Raw genomic sequence first — 19666 nt, forward strand, 5'->3', positions numbered from 1 at the left:
CCCACTCGTGGGATGGCTACAAGCCTTGGCTCCACATGGGGGGGGGGGGACTGCGTGCCCATGCTCAGTAGTGGGACTGCCTCCTGGGGTTTTGGCTCCACCCCCACGGATGGAGCCAGCTCCCAAGTCAGGCCACAAGCCTCGGTTCCACAGGTGGGGCAAGGTTGTGCTCCTACGCCCTTGCTCAAGGGCAGTTCTCTACCCCTTCCGGGGCTCCTGCCCTTCCCCCACAGGCTGGATTGTAGACAGCCCGCAGCTGGGCTTGAGCACTTTTGCATGTCCCCTCCTTCCCAGCCGGGCAAGACTGAGCTCACACCTGGGCCTCAGTGGTGGCCAGCCGGCTTCCGCCCTTGCCAACAGAACTACACTTCTGCATCCTGCCATCCGCCCGCCCTCAGGCGAGCCCTCAGCCGTGTGGGTGGGGGCGCTGCAGCTCAGACTCTAATACTCACTACTGTAGTCCCGACAGCTCCCTCCTTCTAAGTGACTCTGCTCTGAGTGCCGTGGGAGAGCTTGTTTGGCTGCTCTCCTGCTTCCCTTTGCTGGTATTGCTGTTTCCAGGGGAAATATTCACTTCAGATTTGGGGAGTGACTCGTCCCATAGGTTAGGGTGGCTGTCTCTCAAAATGTTTCTCCCTGTGCCTCCTAGATTACACTCTCTTCCTGCTACTCCGGTCCTTTCCTCTCTGCCCATCCCCCAGAGCCCCGGGTGAGTAGTTTTGAGAGAGGTTTTCTGCACGGTCCCTTTAAGAAGAACCCTGGGTCTGAGAAATCAGTCTCTTTTTCACAAACAGTATCCTGTCTTGTTTCCAGCTAAATACTGTCCATACGCCTCTTCTAGGCTCTGGGGCTGCAGGCTGGGGCTTTGTTCCTGGGGCTGAGGACCCTCCCCTCTCTGCTAAACTCACTTCCCGCCAGGCGAGTCTCTCCTGGCTGCCATTTGCTCCGCTTCGGGGAGCTGGGCAACCCTCTCCACGTTTCCACTTTTCCTATTAGTCTCAGTGTGCCTTCTTCTGTGTTCCTTGGTTGAAGAGTCCTCTTAGTTTAGTCCAAAGTTGGTTTTTCCAGGTGATGGTTCTTAAAATTAGTTTGTAATCCACTTTGGTTCTGGGAGACGGAAGTTGGTACGTCCACCTACTCTATCGCCATCTTGTCCTCCATCCTGTGACACTTTTATTGGGACAGAAAACAGGTCAGTGTTGCCTGAGGTGGGGAGGGGCTGGCTCCATGTGAGCAGCACAGGGGATTTAGGGGATGGCAGACTTTCCTGCATCTTGATTATAGTGGATCCGTGACTGGATACGTTTGTCTAAACTCATAAAACTGGGCTGAAAAGAATGTCACTTACTCTACATACATTATACAGCAGGCCCTTAAATAACATTGTTCAATTATACATATAGTTGATGAAATGCCATAGGAACTTCACTCATTTACATCAACCAGCCTATGGTAAAACTGGTTTTGTTACAGGTTGTTTCACCAATTCCAAGAACCTATTGATGATAAGTGGGGATTCACTACACCTTAATTTAAAAGATGCAAAATGAAACAAAACAAAACAAAAACCATGGAAGCTCTTTAAGAGCTAAAATGCTACATACAGCCTGACTTGTGGTGGCACAGTGGATAAAGCGCTGACCTGGAGTACTGAGGTTGCTGGTTCGAAACCCCAGGCTTGTCTGATCGGGGCACATATGGGAGTTGATGCTTCCTGCTCCTCCACCCTTCTCTCTCGTCTCCAAAATAAATAAAAAATAAAATAAAATGCTACATACAGCATATAGACACATGGGGGCACTGTAACCTAGTTTGCAAAGCAGCATGAAAATTTTGAAGTGTGGACTGATCCTTTGTTGAAAATCACTTCAATACTGTAAACCGCGAATTCTGAGTGATGATGTGTCAACGTAAGTTCGCCAATTGTAAATATGCGCCACTCTGACACAGGATGTTGATAGTGAGGGGGTATACATGTCAAGGAGGGGGTATACGGGAAATATCTGCACCTTCCACTCAATTTTGCTAGGAACCTAAAACTGCTTTTAAAAAGTAGTCCAGCCTGACCAGGCAGTGGTGTAGTGGATGGAGCGTCAGACTGGGATGCAGAGGACCCAGGTTTGAAACCCCGAGGTCACCAGCTTGAGTACAGGCTCATCCAGCTTGAGTGCGTGGTTACTGGCTTAAGCCCAAGGTTGCTGGCTTGATCAAGGGGTCATTCGCTCTGCTGTAGCGCCCCTCCTGCCCCCAAGGCACATATGAGAAAGCAAGCAATGAACAACTAAGAAGTCTGACCAGGCGGTGGCACAGTGGATAGAGCGTCAGACTGGGATGCGGAATACCCAGGTTCAAAACCCCAAGGTTGCCAGCTTGAATGCAGGCTCATCTGGTTTGAGCAAGGCTCACCAGCTTGGACCCAAGGTCGCTGGCTCAAGCAAGAGGTTCCTTGGTCTGCTGTAGCCCCATGGTCAAGGCACATATGAGAAAGCAATCAATGAACAACTAAGGTGTCGCAACAAAAAACTAATGATTGATGCTTCTCATCTCTCTCTGTTCCCATCTGTCTGACTCACTCTCTGTAAAAACAACAAACAAACAAACAAACAAAACAACTAAGGAGCTGCAACTAAGAACTGATGCTTCTCATCTCTCTCCCTTCCTGTCTGTCCCTATCTGTCCCTCTCTCTGTCACACACACAAAAAAAGTAAAGTCCATTAAAAAAAAAAATCACTCCAAGATGCATATCAAACAGGTTGTGCAAAGCTATCTTTTTATTCAGGCTAGATCTTCAGTCACATTTTTAAGAACTCTATCCAGAGTAAAAAAGAGAAATAGTTGAAATGAATATTTAAGATTTACCATGAAAAATGATTTGGAAAATAGATGGATAACACGACCTTCACCTCAACAAATTCTTAGTATCTACACACAGAAACAAAATATATATCACTGTGTAACATCCTGTTTTCATTAAACATCACATAAAACACGTTCTTATGTTAAGTCTTTCATGCCATCGTTTTCAATGATTTAATAATTTTCATGATGTGACTACAAGTCACTCATGAAACTCCACCTCTACTGCCAGGTGATTCAGGCACATTAATTTCCCTGAAGCTCTCTGTATGATCCTGCACATATATTTTTAAATGCCAGCTAAGGCCAGGGGCTATATGCAGGGCACTCTCCAAAACTGCTTCCAGTACAGAATCTAGAAAAGGAATGACGGTTGAAATTATGGCTTTGCAAAAGGGATTCTTCAAAGTCATCAGCCATTCATGACAGAGACATAGGATTCAGCATGAAGGGCACAATCGCTTCAAAGGCAACTGCACAAACACTCCAAAATGCTGCCTTCGGCACCAGGTTATGCCTGGCTCAAACAATTTGTGTCAGAATTCTTTTCTTTATTATAAAGAAAGAGAGAAAAGAAGAGAGAAATATCAATTTGTTGTTCCACTTATTTAGGTATTTACTGGTTTATTCTTGTTTGTGCCCTGACCAAGGATCGAACCTGTGACCTTGGTGTATCAGGATACTCTAAACAACTGAGCCACCTGGTCAGAATTCTAAGTTCATTAGAACTCCCTTCAGAACTGTTTCAAACATTATGTGTTACCTTTTTGATGGTTTTCTTCTCATACTGCAAGTATCGGGACTCAATCACTTTTCTACCTGTGGGGAACACACTGTTGATTTATAACAATACTCCAACAGCGGTGTGCAAAGACCCAGCATGCACTGAAGACCCACCCAAACCACCTTCCCCAGAGCCAGGTGTTATCAGCCCTCCCTGCTCAGTGGCAGGAACAAGGAAGGTGCTCTCCCTTGCTCCTCTCATATCCTGTCCTTCAGTATCCTTGAGTATGTATGAAACACCTACTGTATGCAAAAATATGAATGAGACACCTACTGTATACAAGTCCCTGGGCTTGGGACAGAGCCACAGAGATCCACAAGAGCAGAAAGGGGTCTCAGGGGCAGGACAGGGAAAAAAGGACAGATCTTCCACAAAGAGCTATCTATCTGTTTGCTGCCTCTTCCTCTCGCCCCAGCTCATCCTCATGGTCTTGACCCCAACAGCCCCTTCCCCCACTGTCTCTGACCCACTCATGGTACCACCTTTCACATCCCTCATCACACCTCTCCTAGCTTAGGACCACTCCCCTGGACACACTCAGCACCAAGGCCCTTCTCAGACACAGCATATCCCTTGACAGAGCCCAGCCCCATGGCCTTTCCACACCTATCCCTGGGGCATTGAACATGGATGGAGAAAACCCCACCTGTCCTCTCAACCTTCAGGGAGGGGCTCTCACTGCAGCCCTGGTAATTACCTATAGTCCTCTATTCTGTCTCCCATGCCCTCTCCTGAACCCTTCCTCACACACACCTTCTCCTCCAGTCCATCCTTCTGGTCAGCTGGGACCACCTCCTACTTTACTGGGAAGACAGCAGTGGCCCCGGGAGCCCCTCCTTCCTTGGCATCCAGCCACTTCCCAACCTCGGGGCAGCATGCTGGCCCCACCAAGTAGAGGGACCTCTGCTCCTGGGTAAAGAGAACCCAGTCTTGTTGTTAGATCCCAGCCACCACCCTGTAAGGAAACTGCCCTGGCAACCCCTCTTTGCTGCAACCCCACACCACACTCCTGCTCCTCTCCACAGGGCACACTGTTAATTTCCCCCGACCCACCCCCTTGGGTTCACCCCCACTTCTCTGCTTCCCTTTACAGTGCTGGCTCCTCTTCCCCTCCTCTATTCCCTTGAATCCTCCCAGCCCTGGCTCTCACACCCACCACTACACAGAAGAAAACTCACGTCAGCAAGACCATCAAGAGCTCCCTATTCCAAAACCCATTAGCCATTCTCTGTCCTCGTCCTGAGCCATCAGCAGTGCTAGGCACAGTGCTCGCTCACATGCCCCACCCCTTGAAACATCCTATAGCCTCCAGGCTGGCTCCCCCCCACCACCAGTGGCCAACAACAGGCTATCTTGCAGGTACACCAGCTGGTGAAGCCTGAGCACCTCCAGACACCTTACATGTCTAGCACAACTCAGGACATCCCTCTAACCCAGTCACCTCCCCACACCCCTCACTCACCGTGTTCCTACGACCGTGACCCCCTTTCACTGTTCTCCAACAAGCAGGCTGCTCCTGTGCCTCTTCCCAGCTCTGCTTAGCCCAGCACCTTCCTTGGACCCATAAGCTACCCCTATCCTGCTGTTTTATCCAGAGCAGCTGTCATCGTCCTCTGCACCCTGGGTCTCCTTACTTCTCCACTCATTGCACTGCCTCTGTCCCAGCCAGCCAGCTCCCTGAGGACAGGGACTTGTGTCTCTTCAGCTTGCTGTTACATTCCACCACCCTTCAGGGAATAGGTGCTCAACAATGCATCAAACGCAGGATTCTGCACTTTTTCTAGGTGCCTCTAAAGCTCAGGGTCTCCCTTTTTACTGAAGCAACCCAGGACGAGTGACACAGTCAGCATCACACAGCACAATAGTTCAACTGAGCAGGACAGAATTCAACCGTATCTTCACCCCAGGACTTTCATCTTCCATTGGAGACTCAGGTTGCAGCTGACACCCTGAGAGGAAAGGAGGTGCAACCACAGTTACTGGGGAGCCTGGTACGGGCCATGGAGGCAGTGGTTGCCCTGAGAATGCTCTAGACAGGGAAGAACCGTGCCAACAGGGCAAGTGGGCTCAGATCAGACAATCAAGTAGGAGGTACCCCGGGTAAAAGCTAGAACCAGGCAGGGTCCAGCAAAGAGAATCAAGCCACCAACGGTCCACCACTACACATGAGGGATTGGGGCAAAGGATACCCCTCGTTCCAAGCAGGCACAACCATCCGGCATTGGGTCTTTTGAATACCATCAGCAAAGGGTGTTGCACATCCAGGGGGAATCTGAGGCTCTGGGTTCCCTGGACAGCTAAAAGCAGTTTCAAGTTTCCGGAAAACTAGAATGCACCTATTTGTTTTAAACAGTGGTGGGTACTCCACAGCAGCAATGTTATAGTGAAGGATATAATTTGTGTTCAAGAACAAGACTGCATATAAATAGAAGAGCTGTTACAGACAAGATCCAGCTCTAAATTCTCTGACACACGTACTACCTACTACACAGCACACTTTCAGAAACTACATTTCAGAGGCATGAGCTCCAACATGGGAGATCCTTAAGAGTCAACTGGGCAGCCCTGGACAATTGGCTCAGTGGTAGAACATTGGCCTGGCGTGCGGAAGTCCCGGGTTCGATTCCCAGTCAGGGCACATAGGAAAAGTGCCCATCTGCTTCTCCACCCTTCCCCTTCTCCTTCCTCTCTATCTCTCTCTTCCCCCTCCCGCAGCCAAGGCTCCACTGGAGCAAAGTTGGTCCAGGCACTGAGGACGGCTCCATGCCTCCACCTCAGGCGCTAGAATGGCTCCGCTGCAACAGAGCAACACCCCAGAGGGGCTGAGCATCAACCCCCGGTGGGCATGCCGGGTGGATCCCGGATGGGCGTATTCAGGAGTCTGTCTGACTGCCTCCCCGTTTCTAACTTTGGAAAAATACCAAAAAAAAAGTCAACTGGGCACTACCAAGAGTCATGGGGAGCTGTTCACAGTGACCCCCCCACACCCCTCAGGTAGAAATGGGACACAGGAGAACCATGGAGGGATGGACACGCTTTCAGACAGAAAACTTAGGAAACTGTGGTGTTTGATAATGAACTCAGCTTACGCTCTCTTCACCCATACTTCCAGTGACAAGTCTTGGGCACAGCCCTAAACGATTCCCACTGGGCCTTGCCACAACCCTGGCTGCAGGCAGGCTGGGTAACCAGACTAGAAACCTCCCAAGACATGACCAGAGGGTAAAGCCATGGCTACCCTCTGCTCTGCTCTATTCTTTTTCTTTCCTAAAAGCACTTACTGAAAAACAAAATTACTTTTTACCTCATGGGATCAGGAGGTAGACTCTAACCTGACTCACCTTGTATCCGTCTTCCTTTTGGCTTAGCGCCACTAGGAGTACTGGGACCCCCCACAGAAGGCTTCCTAAAAGAGAGATGGGGGTCTTGTTAATGTAGTTGACAAGAAGCTGAGGGACGCCAGCAAGGAGCCTAGACTTCTGATCTCTGCAAAGCTGGGCCACCTCAACAGGGACACGAACACAGAGCCCCATTGCCTGGAACAACATAGAGTTGGTCAACAAAGCAGGAAGAGCGAGCATTTTTGCCAAGCCTCCAAGATCTCAACTTGAGTAGTCACGGGTTCATTAATTCAGCAAGTGGTTACATGCCTGCTGTTTGCCTTTGGGGATACACAGTGAACAAGAGGTAGAACTCCTTCCATGAAAAGGAAGAGCAGCTCTAAGTTCCCATTGAACGAGTATAAAGATACCCCAGAAAGGCAAAGGGGTCAGAGGAGATGAGCAATAAAACACCTTTTGCTCAGGTACATGGGAAGGATATTCTGGGACAGGAATCGAAAGACCAAGGACACCAGGGAGGACAGAAGAGAATAATGTGGAAACAGGAACTGATCACCCCTATGGCTTAGTTCAGCGGTTCTGAACCTGTGGGTCACGACCCACAGGTTGAGAACCGCTGGCTTAGGTGACGATCGGGGGCAGGGTATGGGATCAGAAGGAGAGCACACAGGGCCAGGCTGGCAGTTCTGAATGCCCAATCTAAGGGCTTGAATCTGGTTCTATAACCCAGGGCTTGGCAACCGTTCTCTGTAAAAGGCCGGACCGTAAATATTTTCAGCTCTGTAGACCCTGTGTTCGTAGTCATAATTACTCAAACTTGCCATGAAGCACAAAGCAGCCATGGATGACATGGAAAGAAATGGGTGTGTATGTTCTAATAAAAACTTCATACATGGTGACATCTGAATCTCACACAATTATCATGTGTCTAAAACAGTCTTCTTCTACTGATGTTTTTAAACAACCATTTAAGAATGTACAAACTATTCTCAGCTCGCAAGCTGTACAAAAAAGAGGAATTTCTGGCTTTTGCCCACAGGCTCTAGAAAAGGGCCATGTGTCATGAAGAACACTGGCAACTGGGAAGAAGACAGGCTCTAAGGATCTAGAAGGACAGACACCAGATCTGCTCTTCACCATTCCCCAGTACCTATGTGTTCACCTGCTCGGGCTTCCATCACCAAATATGAGACTGGGAGGCTTAAACAGCAGACATTTACTTCTCACTGTTTTGCAGGCTGGAAGTCCAAGCTCACAGTGCAGGCAAAGTAGGTGGCCACTGGGAAGGGGGGTGATGAGGGAAGGGAGGAAAGAAAAGAGGGAAAGCTAGAACATGTAAGCAAGCTCTCTCATGTTTCTTCTTATAAGGACACCAATCCTTTCAGATCAGGGCCCCACCCTTATGACCTCATTTAACCTTAATTACTTCTATAGAAGGTACATCTCCAAATACAACCACATGGGCTTCAACAGATGAATTGGGGGGTGGGAAGGTGGGCTACAAACATTTAATCCATAACAGCCTGTCAGACAGGAGGCACTTGATAAATACTTGTCATACAAATAACTTAGGAATGCTCACTCAAGGGTTTTTGACTCCTAGGAGACATTTGGTAATATTTGAAGACATCTGTGATTGTCACAACAGAGGGGGATGTTATTGGCATAATGGGTCAAGGACAGAGATGCTGTTCAACACCCTAGAAGATATAGTACAGCCCTTATCACAGATCTAGCCCCAGCTGTCTACACTGTCATGCTTGAGAGCCCCTGGAATGATGAATGGGTGATCAGGAACATGAAACTGAAGACACAGAGAACTTAGAAGGCTACTGCAGAACTACTACCAAAAATAACGAAAGGAAGTGCAATGAAACATCACCCCATACCTATTAGAATAGCTACTATGAAAAAGATAAGAAATAGCCCTGGCCGGTTGGCTCAGCAGTAGAGCGTCGGCCTGGCGTGCAGGGAACCCGGGTTGGATTCCCAGCCAGGGCACATAGGAGAAGCGCCCATTTGCTTCTCCACCCCCCCACTCCTTCCTCTCTGTCTCTCTCTTCCCCTCCTGCAGCCAAGGCTCCATTGGAGCAAAGATGGCCCGGGCGCTGGGGATGGCTCCTTGGCCTCTGCCCCAGGCGCTAGAGTGGCTCTGGTCGCAGCAGAGCGACGCCCCGGAGGGGCAGAGCATCGCCCCCTGGTGGGCAGAGCATCGCCCCTGGTGGGCGTGCCCGGTGGATCCCGGTCGGGCGAATAACAAATGTTGGAGAGGGTATGGATGGAGAAGTTGGAACCCTTGGTGGGAATGTAAATTGGTGCATCCACAATAAAAAACAATATGGAGGTTCCTCAAAAAACTAAAAACAGAACTTCCAGCCTGACCTGTGGTGGCACAGTGGATAAAGTGTCGACCTGGAATGCTGGGGTTGCTGGTTTAAAACCCTGGGTTTGCCTGGTCAAGGCACATATGGGAGTTGAAACTTCCTGCTCCTCCCCCCTTCCATGTCTCTCTCTCTCTCTCTTCTCTAAAATGAATAAAAATAATTAAAAATTAAATTAAAAATAAAAACAGAACTTCCATATGATCCAGTGATCCTATTTCTAGGTATTTATCCAAAAACAAATGAAGACATTAACTCTAAAAGAGATTTGCACCCCATGTTCATTGCAGCATTATTTATGATAGCGAAGACATGGAAATAACCTACGTGTCCATCAGTAGATGAGTGGCTTTAAAAACAATTTTACATTTAAAAACCTATGCTTCAATAAGACAAACTAAGAAAGACAAATACTGTATGTCCTCACTTCTATACTTCTCACAAAAATTAGGGGAGATTTCAAAACGAATATGAAGTGATAAAATATCCCCTAATTTTTGTGAGTAGTATATGTATAATCAACAAAACTAAATAGAATATTTAACTCATAGATACAGTGAAGAGAACGGTGATTACCAGAGGGGAGGAGAGAGGGGCACAAAATAGGTAAAGAGCATCAAAAGGTGCAAATTTTCAATTATAAATAAGTTTTGGGGATATATGTACAACATGGTGATTACAGGTAATAATACTGTATTGCATATTTGAAAGTTGCTGAGAGTAAATCTTTAAAATTCTCATCATGAGAAAAAAAATTTCTATGGTGGTAGATGTTAGATGGACTGTGATCATTTTGCAATATACAGAAATATTAAATGAATGGATTGTACACTTGAAACTAGTATGTCAATTATATCTCAATTTTAAAAAGAGAAAGAAATGAAGCCTGAATATTAGAAGGAGATACTGATGCACATTAAAACAATGAACCTCAAAGTACAATGGTGAGTGAGAGAAGCCAGACACAAAAGGCCACATAGTGTATCATTCCATTTCCATGAAATGTGCATAACAGGCAAATCCATAGAGCAGAAAGGTGACTGATGGTTGCCAGGAGCAGACTGGGATGGATGAAGAATGGGGAGTGAGAGCTATGGATACAGGGCTTCCTTCTGGGCTGAAAAAAATGTTCTAGAACAGAGGCGGTGGTCACATGACATTGTGAATGTCTTTATGCCACAGAATTGCTCGCCTTAACAATGGTTAATTTGATGTCCTGGGCATTTTACCTCAATTTGAAAAAAGGAAGAAGAAAGTCTGACATAACAGGTAAGGGGACAGTGAGGTAGGAATCGCTGACAAGTCAGTTGCAGGGTGTGGGAGAGTCTGGAATGCTTCCCAGGTTTCCAGTCTGGGCAAATGGGAAGAGGAGGGGATACCAGAAACGGGAGACCAGCCATGCAGGAGGAGCAGACTAAGGCCTGGACACTTTGACTCCTGCTAACATCACAGGCTCCACTAGTCACAGCAGCAATGGTCACCTTGCTCAGTTCACTGTCGCAACCTTCTATGTAGCTGGTTTGGAGGACCCCGAGGTGAGACCCAGGCGGTGGTGGGTGCCACCTCCGATCCTACAAATACATACCTAATTGTTGGCCTACTTTATCCCTATTTTCCAGAGCAGGGCCCAAGGCTTAAACAGGTCACCACTAGAGAGTCTCCATGCTGGAAAGGGACAGCGCAAGGATTTCATCGGGTCCAAGTTAGGGCTCTGGAGCCAAACAAAATGAACTCAGGCCAAACCTGCAAGGACCTGGGCTTGGGGTTGGGGGTCACTATACCTGTGTCAGCCTCAGTAAGGGCCCCCATACTGAACTCAGAGAAGCTAATAATATCAATCGCAAATGGTAAAGGGTTTTGGAAGAAACACAAATGATTTCAGGGGCCTATTTAATTTTCATTCTCAGTGGCATAGTAAACATCGGCCAAATGAACAATAAGGCAAAACACAGCCCTGGAATCACACCTGGCACTGGGTAAGTGTTCTCTACGTTTTTCTTGTTCTTGCCGTGTGACTCTGGGCAAATAACCTTCCCTCCCTGAGCCTCCACCGTCTCATCTGTAAATGGGGAGCATATAAGAAGGCGGGTGGAAAGGTTAAGGAGCTATTTTACTGGTCCAGCACTTGTTCACTACAATTGATTGTTCTAACAGCGATAGATTACATTTGCAGGTCAGACACGTTCTAAGTGCTTGGAAGAGTCCCGTGAGGCCTACAGGTTGGGCAGCGACGTCATAAGCCCCGTTTCGCAGCGGAGAAAGTGAGGCAGAGAGTTTAAGTCACTAGCCCGCGGACCCAGATCGAAGCTGCGGACCTGAGACTCGGGCAGTCAACTCAAGCGCCCGCCTTCCGAGTAAGCGCAGAGGTCGCACCCCGGGGTCTCTCAGAGCCTGCTCAACCTTGGTGGTTCCTAGAGGGATCAGGTCCGGACTCACCCCGGGTGCCCAGTTTCCCAACTTTGCTATGCCTCAGCCCCGAGCCGTCGGCCATGGCCTTCCCGCCGGCACCCGCAAAATCCAGACCCGCGGCGTCCCAACTCACCCAGGGCCGAGCCCCGAAGAATCCGCCATTTTCCCGCCTTCAACTCAAAGGCAGACTCTTCAAGTTCTCTTGCCCCGGGCAAGGCCATATTGCGGCGCCGCAAGAGGGGTGGCCGCTGGCTGCAGGAGAGAGTAGATGCAAGAGGAGCCGGCGATCTTAGCGGGCGGGCCTCTCGGTCCTCCCCTCACACTTAGCTTCGCCCACCAGTGCAGGAAGGGGTGGCCGGGGCCCGGTTATGGGGCGGGGCTTCGTGGAGCTCTGGCGCCACGCCCTCTGCCCCGATATCACCAGAAGGGAAGCCGCCGTCGGGGGCGGATTTTCGTGGCGCCCCTCCCCGTGGCGCGCTAGTGTCACGCCCCGCCCCCGCCCCCCGGTACCCGGAAGTGGGAGCGCGCGGGGAGGGGCGGGCCCACCGGGGCGGAGCGGCCAGAAGGATTGTCTGGCGGGCGAGCGGGTTGGACTGGGACCTGGCCCGGGACCGGCAGCGCGCGGCGGCCGAGGCCCAGGTAAGTGCCTCCGACTGCGAATAGGAGTCTCGATCTTGAAGCGCGCATTGGCAGGCTGCCGTGTGAGGGGACGGAGCTGAGGGGTAATGTGAGTGTGTGAAAGCAAGAGTGAGGGGGCGGGAACGAGCTTGGGGGTTGTGGAGGGGTTGCAGGAGACTGCGGGCAAGCTGGACGGAGCAGGAGAAAGTTGATGAGATGGGCATTGTGAAGGAGTTTGGGGGCGGGCGGATAGAGGGGTAGGTCTTGTGGCTTTGAGCAGCTTCTCTGAAGAGGACGTGGCTTAAAGTGGTAGTGGAAGGGTCGCAGGAAACGGGTCTGGGAGGGGCTGAGGCAAGGAGGCCGTGTTGAGAGGCCCAGGCTGGGAGAGAGGGGCAAGGCGGGTAGGAGCGGGACAGCCGGGGTGCGATCGGGGGAAGGGGTGCAAAACAGCCTGGGGGCGTCTGCCCACAGTTGTAGGCATGAAGGAATGGTGCCTGAGGCAGGGCGGCTCCTGGGACGTTCAGTGGGTGTTCATAAATGTGAGAGGTTCTGAACCCACTGGTGTGGTCGCCCGCGGAATTGGAAAGAAGGAAAATAAGGGTTGGAAGGGGGCAAAAAGAAAGTAGAAGCCATGCAAGAGCCGAGGGCCTGTCCAGGGAGGGCTTGGGGAGGAGGTGAAGGAAGAGCAGGACTATCTCTAGTGGCCCCATTCAGACGTTGGGATGCAGCCCATGGAGATTGGGGGGATAGGGATTCCCTTCTTGATTTATCTTCCCAAGTTCACCCCCCAGCTGCTGAGTGTCCCTGGGTGAGTCCCCTCTCAGTCGGGATTTTAGGGTTCTGAACTGGGAAACCACACCACTCTTCTGCTAAGACCTGGCTGGCTGGAAACTAGGAGATCTCAGGTAGCAAGGAAGCAGACTCTGGGTCCTCCTTGGGACCGGAACTGGGTTTTAAGGGGGAGGGAGTGCATGTGCACGCACCCGTGTGTGCTAGGTTGTCACCACCTCCTCAGAGTTGCATCCTTGGACTTAAATGGGTAAAACGACATACAGGAAATCTGTCTCCAGCCGCTCTGAGCTCAGCCCCAGAGGTCCTGCCTGTGTGTCCTGCCTTCTCTCCTGTGTGCCTGTAGGCCTAGGGTCTCTTAAGGGAAAGCCTTTCCCACACTTTTTGTCATGGTAGTTGATTGGGATATTGTGCCTTGCAATTGGAGAGTCCCAGTTCCTACCTTGCCGAGGTGTGTGACGGTGTAAGGAGTCTCCAGGCTCTTAAGGTGTGTAGGAACAGTGGAAGGTGACACAGGCAGCTAGCTGGAAAGGTGTTTTACCATCTGATGGGCCCAGTTCTGGCAAGGTTCTTGCCTAGGGCAGTTTTGATCAGCATTAATTTGTGTTCTTCCCTTACTGTGGGGAACCTTGTCTGGGATTTGCCAGAGGGCTGGGCAACCTTGTCTGGGATCTTCTCCAGAGCTGAGGAAGCTTGTCTGGGATCTGCAAGAGGGCTGGGGAACCTGGGTTTATAGCTCATGCAGGAGATGGATCTGGATAGTTTGAATGTAAAGAGGACCACAGAGAGATAGGCAGCCCCTTCACTTCCAGAAGGTTCTGGCCCTCATAGTAGGTGGTTTCAAACCCTGGCCAGATAGCTCAGTTGGTTGGAGTGTCATCCCAAGTGCAGAGGTTGCTGGTTCGATCTCTGGTCAGGACACATACAGGAACAGCTCGATGTTCCTATCTCTTTCCCTGCCTATCTCTTAAAAAAAAAGAAGAGGAAGAAGAAGGTGGTTCCAGGACACTCAATCAGAGCCTACAGTTATGTCCTCTCAGACATTGAGCACCAGCTTGCCCTGACAAGGATGGCCCCAAATAAACAGGACCCGAATCTTCTGATTGCATAGCCCTGGCTGTTTTCTTCTTCCTACACCAGGAGCATGGCCAGGTAGACTCTCTTAGAGGGTCTAGTTTTGAGGTTTCTGACCTCCATCAAGTCTCTTTGTTGTTTCTTCACCTGCAGAATGAATGGATTGTCCTCAACCAACATTTCCCAACTTTGAAACCCAACCCCTCTTGATAATCTTGGTGTCTCAGCACACAGCCCTCTTGGATTTTATGCAGCCCCCCTCCCCCCAACTGGTGATCCTCTCCCTGCTGCAGTGATCCCACTTTGGTTCAACTTTTCATTCTACAATTTATAGCCAAAAATGATTTTTTTTTTTTACTGCACTTTCCTGTTCCTAATGAAAAGTTGCAGTGCCAAATGTGCTTTGCATATTGCACGTTCCCAAAGCTTTAACTGGATCTTGTAGTTGGAAATCACTGAATGAGACTCACCCTTGGTCTAGACCTATGACTCGAAGAAACAGGTGGGATGTGAGAAACTCCCCTTTTTGTTCCACTGTAGTATTAGTTCACTGTCCCCAACAGGGACTTGTTTTTTTTGGGGGGGAGGGAGGGTTTACAGAGACAGAGAGAGAGATAGATAGGGACAGACAGACAGGAATGGAGAGATATGAGAAGCATCAATCATCAGTTTTTCGTTGGGACACCTTAGTTGTTCATTGATTGCCTTCGCATATGTGCCTTGACCATGGGGCTACAGCAGACCGAGTAACCCCTTGCTCGAGCCAGCAACCTTGGGTCCAAGCTGGTGAGCTTTGCTCAAACCAGATGAGCCCGCACTCAAGCTGGCAACCTCGGGGTCTCGAACCTGGGTCCTCTTCATCCCAGTCTGACGCTCTATCCACTGCGCTACCGCCTGGTCAGGCCCCAACAGGGGCGTGTTAATTTGCCACTTCCCTCTCTTCATCTCCTCGAAGTTGTGTGTCTTGGGTGGGCCCAGCATTCAGAAAAGCAGGGGTTGATTGTTATGGGGGCTGGTTCCAGAAATGAGCCCTCATGCCCTGGATGAGGAACATTCTAGTGTTCACCCCACCCCACAGAAATAATGGAGTTTAGTGAGTGGTCAGTTCAACAACAGAGCTTGCACAAGAAGTTGTGAGAACAGAAGGAAGAATGATCAGTGCAAGCTTCAGGGCTTGGGGGTTCCTGCAAGTTTCCTCAGAAGACATGGCTGAGCTTAAGCTAACCCTTGAAGGATATGGAGGTGTGGAATCAAGCCTGAAAGAGGGATTTGCACAGGCAGATCCCAGTCCAGCTCTACCCTTTATAGAGCATCTTCTGTGATAGACACTTATACCCAACTCTTTTATTCTGCCAACCAGCAGCATAGAGGTCCCTATTCCTATTTTCCCAATATGGAAACTGAGGCTCAGAGAAGTGATGATCTCAGAAATGGCTCTCTGAGTGATCTAGAAACTTGAACGGATTACAAGTAACCTCAAATTGGTAAGAACCAAATCTCTAGAGCAGAGTTATTCAACTGCAACATCATTCGGATTTGGGACTGGGTCATTCTTTGCTGGGGCTTCAGGGAAGGTCCTGTATTTTATAGAGTGTTGAGCAGCATCCCTTGCCTCCAGCCATCAGATGCCAATAGCACCCCTCCCCAAATTGTGGCAACCAAAAATGTCTCCAGACATGGTTATGTGTCCCTTGGGGGCAGAATTGCCACCAGTAAGAACCTTTGCTCTGTAGTAAAGTCTGAGTTCTGCCCAAGGCCCATCATTACCTCAGTGGGTCTCTGGTTTAAGTTGAGCTCCTCATGAACTGCTGCCAAGAGCAGGAGTGGGGAAAACAGGCCAGCACCTGAATTCTGCCATCTACTCAGTTCTTAATCCGGAGTCTCGATAAAAAGGAGGCACACTGGGAACAAACCAAGGGGGAGTTGGACAACACACCTCAAGAATGGACAGCAGAGGAGGAATAGTAGATGAGTGGGGGGTGGAGGCTGTCTGCATTTGCCAGGACAGCAAGGCCATTGTCTTCCTCTTCTTTGTCTTATCACTGACCTGGATTTCTGCAAGAATCGTCCTTGCCTTGGCACAAATTGTTGCTTTTCTTCTGAGTTTAGAGGTATTTGATTCTCTTCTCAAGCTACTTTGGAGATTGGCTCCAATCAGCATGGCTCTTAATGCCACATTATCTCCTGTTTGCCCTCTTGGCTCCAGAGTCCAGTCCATCTTCAAGACAAAAAAAAAATGTGAGACAGATTATTTAACTTTTGTGCTTCATACATGCTTCTCTGCTTGTTCCCTGACTGTGACATTACTGCTGTAACTCCATGGGATAAAATGCACATTCTGGGGCCTTCTGACCCCTTGTGGGCACTATCCCTCCTCCTCTTGCTCCCCACTCACCAGCCCTTTGTGCGTCCCCAAGTCGCCATCCACTGTGCCAGGCAGCCCCTGCTCGGCCTCCTCGCAGAGCAAGAGAGGCCCTTCTCTCTGCCCTCCTCCTGGATGGAGGGAGTCTCAGAACAAAGGGCTCTGTCTGAGCACTGCCAGGCCCCTGAAGAGCCAGCCTGATGCCAGCCACTGCACAGAGCCCCATCACTTCACCCTTCAGTTTTTATTTTGGCCTAGAAAGGTCCTAAGAGATTAGGCATGTCTCAGAAACACAGGGATGAGTTTGGGTTCTACTCATTTCCTCATTGAGGCTTTCTGAGCTGGATCCTGCTGATAAATAAAGTAGTGATTCAAGCATTTGGCCTGTGGATTAGTCGGAGTGATGAATAAGCTGGCCTGGTCTGACTCATTCATTTATATCCCAGCTCTGCCCTGCTTCACGGACTGTGTGTATAAGAATGGGCATTTCAGTGCTGTCGCTGTTGGGTGTGCGAGTTTCCTGGGGCTGCTGTAAAAAAAGTATCCTAGACCAGGTGGCTTAAGCCAGTGGTCCTAACCCCCAGGCCGTGGACTGGTACCGGTCTGTGGGCCATTTGGTACCAGTCCGCAGAGAAAGAATAAATAACATTATTTTTGTTTTATTTATATTTAAGTCTGAATGATGTTTTATTTTTAAAAAATGACCAGATTCCGGCCCTGGCCTGTTGGCTCAGTGATAGAGCGTTGGCCTGGCGTGCAGGAGTCCCGAGTTTGATTCCCGGCCAGGGCACACAGGAGAAGCGCCCATCTGCTTCTCCACTCCTCCCCCTCTCCTTCCTCTCTGTCTCTCCCTTCCCCTCCCGCAGCCAAGGCTCCATTGGAGCAAAGTTGGCCCAGGCGCTGAGGATGGCTCAATGGCCTTTGCCTCAGGCACTAGAATGGCTCTGGTCGCAACAGAGCAATGCCCCAGATGGGCAGAGCATCGCCCCCTGGTGGGCATGCCAGGTGGATCCCGGTCGGGCGCATGCGAGAGTCTGTCTGACTGCCTTCCCATTTCCAACTTCAGAAAAATACCCAAAAAATGACCAGATTCCCTCTGTTACATCCGTCTAAGACTCACTCTTTTTTTTTCCCATGAGTAGAGAATGGTTTAATGACTTATGGTTCACCCTATAAGACTCACTCTTGGCACGTGTCTCGGTCATGTGATACATTTATCCATCCTACCCTAAAGGCCGGTCCATGAAAATATTTTCTGACATTAAACCGGTCCGTGGCCCAAAAAAGGTTGGGGACCACTGGCTTAAGCGACCGAAGTTATCTCACAGCTCTGGAGGCCAGAAGTCTAAGATCAGGGTGTCAGCAGGGTTGCTTTATTCTGAGGCCTCTCTCCCTGGCTTGTAGATGACCATCTTCTTTCTAGATCTCCACACCATCCTCTCTCTGTGCAAGTCCGGGTTCAGATTCCTCTTTTAAGGACACCAGTCCTATTAGATCAAGGTCCACCCTAATGACCCTCTTTTAACTTAATCACCTTATTTAAAAGCTCTGTCTCCAAATACAGAGGGGATGGAGACACACATCAGCCTCATAACTCTGGGTAAGGGGCAGATTTTATTTATTTAATTTATTTATTTATTTATTTATTTATTTTTTTACAGAGAGAGAGTCAGAGAGAGGGATAGACAGGGACAGACAGGAATGAAGAGATGAGAAGCATCAATCATCAGTTTTTCGTTGCGCATTGTGACACCTTAGTTGTTCATTGATTGCTTTTTCATATGTGCCTTTACCGCGGGCCTTCAGCAGACCAAGTGACCCCCTGCTCAAGCCAGCGACCTTGGGTCCAAGCTGGTGAGCTTTGCTCAAACCAGATGAGGCCACGCTCAAGCTGGCGACCTCGAGGTCTCGAACCTGGGTCCTCCGCATCCCAGTTCGACGCTCTATCCACTGTGCCACTGCCTGGTCAGGCTATATTTTATTTAGTAATGGGATTTTGGACAAATAGACCAATTGAGAGTGAGTTAATTTTGCTTTGTCTCACTTATTAAGGAAACATTTTAGGGGTGGTGGGCAGGTTGGTCGCATCCACTTTGGGAGCTCCCTGTTAGGGAATTTTCCGAATCTCGCACATGTCCTTCCTTACAATCAGGGTGACTGTAAAGAGGCAAAGATCCAGCTCAGGAAGAAATGGATCCCATGGGACTCTACAAGGGGCATAATTAGAGCCAAGCCCAGGAGGGAAGGGTGTGTGTGTGTGTGTGTGTTGCGCGCTCGCACACACCAGGAGGTCAGCCGAAGTTTATAATCTGGGCATACTGGGGTCTCTGTCCTCAGTATTGCCAAACCCATGGCCAGCCTACAGGATTACCTTTACTCTTTGCCTCCATGACAATACATGGATAGGCTGGGAGGGAGTCAGTAGATGGCTGTAATCAAAGATGTTATTGGCAGGTCAGAATCCTAGACCATTAGTCAGGTGATGGAACATGTCATTGAGTCTGAAAGTGGAACCAGGACCTATGGCAGAAACTGGGCAGAAGTTGTTCTTCATAGCCAGGAGGAGGAGGCTTTGCCCATGTGAAGATCACAAAGCTAGGGGTCACACATGGATAGAAGGGGGAAACTCTGGGGCAGAGATTACCCTATGCTGCCAGGGTGGGCAAAGTCAGGAATGGAAAACAAGGATGGATATGGGTGTCTTGTTATGATGGTGGGCTATGGCTAAAGAGTTTAGGGTCTCTTTGTGATGATGGGAAAGTTATAAAATCGAGTCCAGGGGGGGTTTACTGAAGAAACCAGAATAGGGGCTCTTGGTGTGGGGCAACCAGTGGCTTTTGTGATAATAGCTTATCTGCTAAAAGCTCAGAAACAGCTGGTGTTATTGAGCCGCTACGTAGTTCCAGGCATGAGATTAATAGCTCCATGATGGTTGTTGCCCACGTCCCACATTGCAACAAGTGAGGCAAGATCCGCTCCCCAAGCAGGATGACTTACAGACCTGCGATGGGGATTCCTATGGACCAGAGCGGCTGACTCATATTGGGCGAC

At 49.5% G+C, this 19666-nt stretch overlaps 2 protein-coding genes across 23 annotated transcripts in view; one reads left to right on the plus strand and one right to left on the minus strand.

Annotated features, from left to right (window-relative positions):
* Positions 1–12116, minus strand: part of HAUS8 (HAUS augmin like complex subunit 8) — a 31876-nt gene extending 19760 nt beyond the window's left edge. For 2 of the 4 annotated variants that reach the window (XM_066349143.1, XM_066349125.1), the window contains exons 1-2: positions 11906–12116; positions 6983–7047 (exon numbers count right to left, since the gene is read on the minus strand). In XM_066349143.1, the coding sequence (XP_066205240.1) occupies positions 6983–7047; positions 11906–11993 (153 nt within the window). In that variant the 5' untranslated portion in view covers positions 11994–12116. Of the gene's footprint in view, positions 1–3620; positions 3677–6982; positions 7048–11905 lie in introns of all 4 variants that reach the window. The other 2 variants (XM_066349135.1, XM_066349152.1) reach the window with 2 other exon arrangements.
* A 194-nt stretch (positions 12117–12310) lies between these two features.
* The window catches only part of MYO9B (myosin IXB), an 89246-nt gene continuing 81890 nt past the window's right edge, over positions 12311–19666 (plus strand). For all 19 annotated transcript variants that reach the window (XM_066348996.1, XM_066348953.1, XM_066349079.1 and 16 more), the window contains exon 1: positions 12311–12411. The gene's annotated coding sequence lies outside the window, so the exon portion shown is untranslated. The remainder of the gene's footprint in view (positions 12412–19666) is intronic.

Source organism: Saccopteryx leptura, chromosome 1 (assembly GCF_036850995.1).
Source record: "Saccopteryx leptura isolate mSacLep1 chromosome 1, mSacLep1_pri_phased_curated, whole genome shotgun sequence".
NCBI classification, from domain to species: Eukaryota; Metazoa; Chordata; class Mammalia; order Chiroptera; family Emballonuridae; genus Saccopteryx; species Saccopteryx leptura.